This window comes from Eriocheir sinensis, chromosome 8 (assembly GCF_024679095.1).
Source record: "Eriocheir sinensis breed Jianghai 21 chromosome 8, ASM2467909v1, whole genome shotgun sequence".
NCBI lineage: Eukaryota > Metazoa > Arthropoda > Malacostraca > Decapoda > Varunidae > Eriocheir > Eriocheir sinensis.
Window position 1 is genome coordinate 5118980 of NC_066516.1, and position 9904 is coordinate 5128883.

Here is a 9904-nt window from a genome sequence, read left to right on the forward strand (position 1 = left end):
ACTCATCTTTACTACTTGTGTGGACGGAGGAAGCGGAGGAAACATGGAAACATGGACGTGCAGGCAGCAGAAAGTCTGTTGGCTCGTTACAAGGCTGCCTGCTTTCAGTGATTTAATCAATCCGTTTGTCATAGGAGTGGCTTGCGGGAATGATTAAAGCACTTGTGTACCTACTCTTGGATACATTCAGTTCACTCCCGATGCAGGAAAGTCTCGATCAATGCGTTTCTTAAAGGAGTTGATTGTCTCTGCGCTAACCACTTCTGCAGGAAGGCTGTTCCAGTGGCGAACAACTCTTCGAGAAATAACTCCTGCCGATGTCGGTATTGCATCGCTTTGCTTGAATTGTTTTTTTCATTGTTTCTTGTCCTTGGGTTAGTTTGTAGAGTAAAGAGTTTGGAGTGATCAACATTGCTGAACTTGTTCAGTTGTATCATATCTCCCCGCAGGCGTCTCTTTTCCAACGTGAAGAGGCTGAGTCGCTCGAGTCGCTCTTCGTGAGGTTTTGTCCTCAATGATGGTATCATCTTCATGGCGCGTCGCTGTACTCTCTCAAGCAATTCAATGTCTTTCCTGTAATTTGGAGACCAGAACTGCACGGCGTATTTCAGGTGGGGCCTTACCAGCGAATTATACAAGGATAACATAACTCCCGGCGTCTTGTATTCGAAGTTCCTCGCTATGAACCCAAGCTTTCTTACAGGTGGACTTGCAGTGTTTTGTTTGTTTCAAGTCACTGCTGATGGTGACCCCGAGGTCTCTTTCCTCTTGCACTGCCTGTAGTGGTTCGCCACCCATGTAGTGTGTGGTTGCTATTTCTGGATCCGATATGCATTACTTTATATTTGGTAGTGTTGAAGAATATCTGCCATTTTTCTGACCACTGAGTGATCTGGTTCAGGTCTCTCTGGATAATTTCGCAGTCTGCTGTCGTGAGGACCTTCCCACCCACCTTTGTGTCGTCGGCAAATTTTGAAAGAGTGGATTTTAATCCTAGTTCTAGGTCGTTGATATAAATGGGTCCCAGCACTGACCCCTGTGGCACTCCACTTGTGACCGGGAGCCACTCGGAGGTCTGTCCGTTGAGTACAACTCGTTTGTCGCCTAACCCCGCCGACTTAAGTTTCTTGTGGAGTCTTTCGTGCAGTACTTTGTCAAAGGCTTTTTGAGTCTAGATATACGTATAACATCACTGGGGATATAATTATCCCAGTTTTCATGGATACCTTGGAAGAAATACAGTAAGTTGGTAAAGCATGAGCGCTTATTCCTGAAACCGTGCTGAGCATCGGAAATGATGTTGTCTACAAGAAACTTAATGAGTTTGTCTCTGATGATCTACTCGAGAACTTTTCTCGCCTAAGTCAAGCTGATTGGTCTGTAGTTTAAGGCCACGCTTTTGTCTCCCTTTTTGTAGATCGATGTTACGTTCGCTTGCTTCCATTCTTGGGGAGCTTTGTTTTGTTGTAGTGTCAGATTATAGATGGCGGTGAGTGGCTTGAGGATTTGCTGCTTGAGTTCCTTGAGCAGCCTGGGTGACAAGTCGTCGGGTCACCAAGGCTGTTCAAGGAATTCAAGCAGCAAATCTTCAAACCAGAAGAAGGAGGAGGAGGAGGAGGAGGAGGAGGAGGTGAAAGTTTGCGAGGAGGGAAGAAAGATGGAGGAACATATGAAGATGAGAAAGACGAGGAGGAGGGACGAGTAAGAGTATGAGGAGGAGGAGGAGGAGGAGGAGGAGGAGGAGGAGGAGGAAGAGAGAAGGAGAAGAAGAAGGAGAAGGAGGAGGAAGAGGAAGAAGGAGAAAATGTAAAGGAAAAAGGAGGAAAGGAAGCAAAGAAGGAGGAAGAAGAAAAGCAAGAGCATAAGGAGGAGGAAGAAGAGGGAGAAGGAGGAAAGGGAAGAAGAAAAGAGAAGGATCAGGAGGAGAAGGAGGAGGAGGAAGATACAGAAAGAAGACAGAAATACCTACAACAAGAAAAATGACACAAACATAAAAAAAACAGCAAAAAAGAGAAAACAAAAACACACAAAAAGACAGACAAACAAACACACACACACACACACACACACACACACACACACACACACACACACACACACACACACACACACACACACACACCTGACTTTCTGATCCCCTCCGCAGGTATGGCCTCTACGACCCCTTGGCGGACCTGCCCCTCTCCGACCAGGCCGACGACGTGACAGGTAACGGTGGGGGGGGAGAGAAGAGGAGGAGGAGGAGGAGGAGGAGGAGGGTAGCAAAGAGAGGGAGAGAGGGAGGAGAGGGGAGGGAAAAGTAAGAGAAAGGCAAGAGAAATGGCAGGGAAAGAGAGTGTGCAAGGGAGGGAGGGAAGGGAAATGTTATGGCGGAGGAGGAGGGAGAGAGGGAGATAAGGAGGGATGGCGGGATGGAGAGAGGGGAGGAAAATGCAATAGGTAAGGGTGAAAAGGGAGGGAGAAGAAAGAAGCGGAGGGAGGGAGAGAAAGAGGGAGGGAGGAACAGGACGGGAAACGTAATAGGTAAAAGGAGAGGAGGGGAGGAAGGGGGAAGAGACAGAGGGTAAAGGCGGAAGGGAGGAAACGGAAGGTAAGGGAGATGGGAGAAGGGAGGGAGGAAGGGGAAAAGGGAGGGAAGGATAGGGAGAAAAAGGTTTGGGTGATAAAAAAAAGAAGGCTTAGGAAAGGGTTGAAAAAAAAGGTGGAGAGAAAGGAAAAGGGTGATTGAGAACAAGATAAGAGAAAGGATAAAAGAAGAAAGGAAGGAAGGGATTGAGGGAAAGGAAGAGAAAGGGAAGGGTAGAGAGAGAGATGAGAGAGAGAAGGGAAGGAAGAGAGGGAAAGGAAGAGAAAGGGAAGGGAAGAGAGAGAGAAGAGAGAGAGAAGGGAAGGAAGAGAGGGAAAGGAAGAGAAAGGAATGAAGGAAGGAATGGAAGAGAAGAGAGAGAAAGGGGAGAGAGAGAATTAGAGGATGATGAAATTAAGGAGAGAGAGGGGAAGAGGGAAGAAAGGTACGAAAAAAAAGGAATAAAGAAAAAAGGGAGAATAAGAGAGATAGATAGATAGGTAGATAGATAAAGATAGAGAGAGAGACTGCTTCCCTTCTCTCTCTCTCTTTGCTTCATCACCGTCATCACCACCACTAACACCACCACCTCCGCCTTCTCCAACATTTGCTGCTTTTGCTTCTTCATCTCCTCCTCCTCCTCCTCCTCCTCCTCCTCCTCCTCCTCCTCCTCCTCATCTCATTACTCGCCTTATCTTCTTTCTGCAAGTCTTACATTTTTCTTCTTCATCTTGCTCATCTACATCCTCCTCCTCCTCTCCTCCTCCTCCTCCTCCTCCTCCTCCTCCTCCTCCTTCCTCTTCTTCCTCCTCCTCTTCTTCTTCTTCCTTCTCACTCACTAACTCCACATTTTTTCTTCTTCCTCAACTCTTTTACCTCAAGTTTACACCCTCACTAACCACTAACACCTCCTCCTCCTCCTCCTCCTCCTCCTCCTCCTCCTCTTCTCTTTCCTCCTCCACTTCGTCTTGTGTTTCATTCTTTCCTATTTTTATTCTCTTTCTCTTCTTTTTTCTTTTCAAACCTAAAGCAAATTCCTGAACTCTCTCTCTCTCTCTCTCTCTCTCTCTCTCTCTCTCTCTCTCTCTCTCTCTCTCACCACCACTACTCTCTCTCTCCACCACCATCACCACCACCACCACCACCACCACCTTCACCACCACCACCACCACCACCACCACCACCACCACCGTACCATTAATACTCCCAATTCCCAACACCATCATTATATCACCATTACCATGACTTGTATATATATTCTCTTTTTTTCATTACCGCCACCACCACCACCACCACCATTTTTCTTTTCTTCTATCACCACTATTCAATTACTATTATTATCATCACTACCAACACCACTACGAACACCCCATCTTTACTACCTTCTCCACCACCTCCACCACCACCATCACCACTACCACTACCACTAACGATCCCCTTCTCCCTCCCCCAGGTCGTGTGAGCGGGGGCGGCGCCCTCAAGATGACGACCCCCGCCGACCGCGCCAGGTTCCGCCACGACCCCTACCTCAGGATTCCCTCCTCCACCTAGACCTCCACCACCCCAAAACAACCCCCAACATCCCCACCACAAATCAACACCACCCCGGCAACACCAGCGCCGCCAACACCACCTGCAGCACCAGGCAGTCCTGAGGCATTATCACAGCTACCACCACCACCACCAGCACCACCACAGCCACTCCTATACCATCAAAAGGCTTTACTCTCTGGCTGACTGGCTGGCTGGCTGGCTGACTAAGTGGCCGCCTGGTTTTCTACTGGTCTCTCTAGTTGGCTGACTACATAGTAGTGTGGCACGATTAAGGGAAGGAAGGAAGGAAGAAGGAAGAGAGGCCAGAAGTCTACTACTACTACTACTACTACTACTACTACTACTATTACTACTACTGCAGTACTACGACTGCTGCTGAAATCCTATTTTGTTGTTGGTGGTGGTGATAGTCTCAAGTTATGGTGGTGGTGGTGGCGGTGGTGAGGGTGGTGATGATGGTGGTTATAAAGTGGTGATGATGGAGATGATGATGATGATGATGATGATGATGATGATGATGAAAGCGATGCCAGTGATCGTGAAGGTGATAAATATGGGGATGATTATGATGGAGATGATAATGACACAGATAATGAGAGCAAAATGATGATGATGATAAAGATGGTGATAATTTTTCCGGTGGTATCTTTTTGAAACACTTAATAACACATAATGATAATGATAATGATAATAATAAGTAGTGTATCGATGTGCTGTAGTTTATGTTGTGTTGTGTGATAATAAAATAAATAAATGAAAAAAAATAGAAGGAAGGGAGGGAGAAGGAAAGAGAAGACGAAGAAAGGAGGAAATAAAGGAAAGGAAGAAGAGGTATACAAAAATGAAGAGAACAAAGAAAAAGGAGAAGAAGGAGAGGAAAAGGAGGAAGAAGAGGAGGAGAAGGAACAGAAAAAGAATATTGATAAAGAGAAAACTATGTAAGAAAAAAAAGGAATGAAAAGAAAGAAGAAGAAAGAGAAAAATGAAGGAGAAAGGAAAGCAAAAAACATCAAGACAAATAAAAAAAGAAGAAACAGAAGAAGAGAGGGAGGAAGAAACAGAGATAGTGAGTGAGAAAGGAAAGGGAAAATAATAAAGATTGGAGAAAGAAGGAAGAAAGGAAGAGAGAGAATGTGAGTAAATAATGATGAAAAAATAAGAAAATATAAGATAGAAAAATAATAGTAATGATAAAAATAATAGTAAGAGTGAAAATAAGAAAAAGATAGAAACAGCTTACTATAACACACACACACACACACACACACACACACACACACACACACACACACACACACACACACGTAGATAAACAGTAGTTGTAGTGACCATGTATGTATATGTACGTATAGTGAACGCTTAATAGCATACACGCACATACATACAAACATACATACATACATACACACACACACACACATACATACATACATACATACGTACACTGTGTACATTTTTTGCCTCCACGCGCACCCGAGCCAAGAACAAACAAACAAACGAACAAACAGATAAACAAAAACAAACACATGTACTCCTCCTCCTCCTCCTCTTCCTCTTCCTCCTCTTCTTCCTTCTTCTCCTTTCTTTACCTCCTTCACCTCCTAACAACCATATCAATTTCCTCTTCCCTCCCTTTTTTTCTACTCTTCCTTCTTACCCTCCCCCTCCTCCTCCTCCTCCTCCCCCTTTATTCTCTTCCTCCTCCTCTTCCCCCTTTTTTCTCCTATTTCTTCTGTTCTTCCTCATCTTTCTCCTCCTCTCCTATTCTACCTAACATAACATCAACTTCCTCTTCTCTTTCTTTTTTCTTCCTCCTCCTCCTCCTCCTCCTTCTCCTAACACAGCCATATCAACACGAGCTTAGAGGTTAGGTAGTAGATGTTGTTGTGTCCGTGTTGTACAAAGAGCTTATTACCTGCAGAGTCCAACCCCTTACATTACCTTACCTTACCTTACCTTACATCTCTATAATTCCCTTAACCTTACTTAGCCTTATATTACCTGTCTATCATTCCCTTAACCTTACCTTATGTTACCTGTCAAGCTTCCCTTTAACCTTACCTAACCTGATTTTACCTTATATTTGCTTTAGTCAATTTCCGTAACTTTATCTCACCTAACCTAACCTAATCTATCCTACTCTTGTTCTCTTCCTCTTCCTCCTCCTCCTCCTTATCCATCTACTCTTCCTACTCTGTTCTAGTCTCTCTCTCTCCTCCTCCTCCTCCGCTGTCTCCTTCTTCTTCATTTTTTGTTTCCTTTTCCTCCACCTCCTTCTATTCTTTCTTTCTTTGTCATTCCATTCACCCCGCCCCCCCCACTCCTCTTCTTCCACCTCTTTCTACGCTTCCTACCCTGTTATTGCTATCGTTTTCCTCCTCCTCCTCCTCCTCCTCCTCCTCCTCCTCTAACAAGCAAACAGAATCACAAACAGCTCAGAGATTATTAGTGTTTTATATTCATGTTCATCACCACCATCATCACCACCACCATCATCACCACCACCACCACTTGTAAGGATGTATTGGTGATGTTGGAGGTGGTGGTGATGGTGATGGTGGTGATATTGGTGCTGACTTCTGTGCTTTGTATTTCCCATAACCACCAGCATCATCATCACCATCATCAGCATTACCATCACCACCACCGCTACCATTAAGGCCGGCCGTGATGGTGGTAATTTGTATTGGTGGTGGTGGTGGTGGTGATGACGATTATGGTGATGATAGTAGTGGTGATGATAGTCGTGGTGGTGTTTTTGGTGGTGGTGATGAGGTGTTTTAAGTCCAGTAGCAGAAAAAAAATAAAGGAAAGAAATGCATTAATGCAAAATCTTGTGATAACTTGTGTGAATAAATAGTAAAATAAATGTTTCCTTGGTGTGAAAAGGAAAAAATTGTAAGTGAAGAAAGAAAATAAACGACAAAGAGTGAAAGGCTGAAAGGAAGAAATCTGACAAGATGTGGAAAAGAAATATAATGAGAGGAATAAACTGATAAAAAAAGAGGCTGGATTTAATGTGTTGTTTATTTAGTTACCAAGAGGAAGAATCATGAAGAGGAAGAAGAGGAAGAAGAAAAAAAGTGTTCATGCTTGAACAAAAATATTACAGAAAGAAATTAAAAGAAACCGCCGTGAGAAGTCTTTCAACAACATTTCTGAGAAGCTTTTTACAAGACAGAAAACAAACAAAACTTTCATATTCTGAAGAAAAAGAAGAAAAAAAGTGCTTGAAAAATATAATAGAAGGAAAGGTTTAATAAAAAATGGTTTGAAGTGTTCCAACAACATTTCTGGGAAGTTGAAAAATAGATAGCAAGGAAAATATTAGCATCTGAAGAAAATTATAGGAAAAAAGTGCATTATCTTTATCGGGTTAAGCATTTTATTTACCATACCGAAACAAAAACAGCTTTGTGTTCCGAAATACCTTTTGAATATAATTACTTCCAAACAAAATTGAGAAAAAATATTGACACCTGAAAAAAATCAAAGAAAAATATGCATTATCCTTATCGGGTTAAGCATTTAGTGTAACAAAAAAAATGGCTTTGTCTACTGAAATACCTCTTGAATATAATCACTTCCAAACACAGTGCGGGTAAAAAAAGACTAAAGATATATGACAAAAAATAGAGAAAAGTGCCCCATTTCTATCTCTGGTTAAGCATTCGCTCTATCGAGAAAAAAAAAAAAGCTTTGTGTCCTGAAATACTTTTTGAATATAATAACTTTCAAACGTGATTCAGACTAAAAGTATTGACACCTGAAGCAAAATAAATAACAGCATGTCTTTTTTTCCAGATCAGATTAAGTTGTTAGTGTCAGACCAATTTCCGAATTTTGTGTGTACAGATACACCCTTGGAAATAATAATTACCTCGAAACAAAACAGAGAAAAATGTATTATGAAAAACGAAAACTATGTAATATGTGTATGAGGAGAAATGAAATAAATGTGTATGATGATTTGGTGAAGGAGTGAACTACAAAAAAAAAAGAATACAATAAATCTAAAACACAAGAAAATTAAAACAAAACAGAGAAAAACACTTTGAAACGCACACAGTAACACACAAACACACACAAACTTATGTAACCTATATATAGCGACAATGAAATAAATATGTATAAAAAAAAAACGCCGAGAACTGAACTAAAAAAAAAAACAATGAAGCAAACAAGACAAAAAACAAAATACAGAGAAAAACACATTGAAACACACACAAACACAATATATTTGTATAAGACGAGAATGAAATAAGTAAATGTATAAAAAGAATTCCGCCGAGAAGTGAACTAAAAAAAAAATAATAAAAAGGATCAAACAGGACAAGCAGAGAAAACACACTGAAACACACACACACAAAAAAAAAAAACATATGTAGCTGATGTGTATAAGACGAGAATGAAATTAATATGTATAAAAAGAATTCCGCCAAGAACTGAGCTAAAAAAAATAATAAAAAAGGAACAAACAAGACACACAGAGAAAACACATTGAAACAAACACACACACACAAAAACATATGTAGCTAACGTGTATAAAACGAGAATGAAATAAATATGTATAAAAAGAATTCCGCCAAGAACTGAACTAAAAAAAAAGGAACACGAATTAAAACAGAACACAACATGTCCACAAAAAATTACATGAAAAGAGACGAATATACTCATTATTTATTTATACACTCACTAGTCCACTACGATATTCATTTGAGATTTTTATTTACCTCGGGAACTCATGAAAAAAAAAAATATTATAGGGAGGAACAGACCATTGACAGTGTACCTTTTTCCCTTCTTCCTTCCTTTCCTCCTCCTCGTCATTCAATCTCTCCTTCCTCCCCTGTCTTCCTACCTTCTTTTCTTCCTTTTTTCTTTCCATCTTTTCTCACAGTTTCCCTCCGTCTATCCTTTCTATCTCCTTACTTCTCTTTCATCATTACATTTTCCTTTCTATCATTCATTCCCTCCTCTCCCCTCCTCTCTTTCCTCCCTTTCCTCCTTCCTTCCATCCTTCAATATTTTCCATTCCTCCCATTCCACCCTTTTTATCTCCTAACTTTTACTTCATTATTCCGTTATCCTTTCCTCCGTTCCCTTCCCTCCGTCCCTTCCATCCTCCCTCTCGCGCTCCCTTCCCTCCCCCCTCCTCTCTCCCCCCCTCAAGCTTGGTAAATACACACACATATATCATGGTAATTATAACGAGTAGGCGTGCGTAGAGATATACATAGCTATACACACTCTGACCCTTCCCTTGTATATAATGTAGGTAATAATGATGATGATAATGAAGATGATGATATAATGATTTTCACTTGTGTTTGTCATTATGATATTCTTGCATAGATCATAATAATAATAATAATAATAATAATAATAATAATAATAATAATAATAATAATAATAATAATAATAATAATAATAATAATAATAATAATAATAATAATAATAATGATACTCACTTAATCATCGTATACACAAGTATAGTAATCATACGTACATACATACATACATACATATATACATACATACGTGCGTGCGTACATACATACCTACACACAAAGCTCAAAAAAAAGTAATTAATTATATATATATAAAAAAAAACTCCAAAACTCGGACCGATTTCCACCAATCAAAACGCCGGAAAACTCTTACTATAAGAAATACCCTTCGCTCCTATTGGCTGAAGGCTCTGACGTCATTCCTTTCCTCTTCCCTGATTGGGTGAAAAATTTATAATCATTATTTTCCTTGATTTTTATTGGCTAAGAGACT

The 9904-nt window shown here is 41.0% G+C and overlaps 1 protein-coding gene across 1 annotated transcript in view; it reads left to right on the forward strand.

The window, feature by feature from the left end:
- Positions 1 to 8632, forward strand: part of LOC126995335 (KH domain-containing, RNA-binding, signal transduction-associated protein 3-like) — a 47153-nt gene extending 38521 nt beyond the window's left edge. The window contains exons 6-7 of the mRNA XM_050854815.1: positions 2147 to 2208; positions 4020 to 8632. Of these exons, the coding sequence (XP_050710772.1) occupies positions 2147 to 2208; positions 4020 to 4117 (160 nt within the window). The 3' untranslated portion in view covers positions 4118 to 8632. The remainder of the gene's footprint in view (positions 1 to 2146; positions 2209 to 4019) is intronic.
- The last annotated feature ends 1272 nt before the right edge of the window (positions 8633 to 9904 follow it).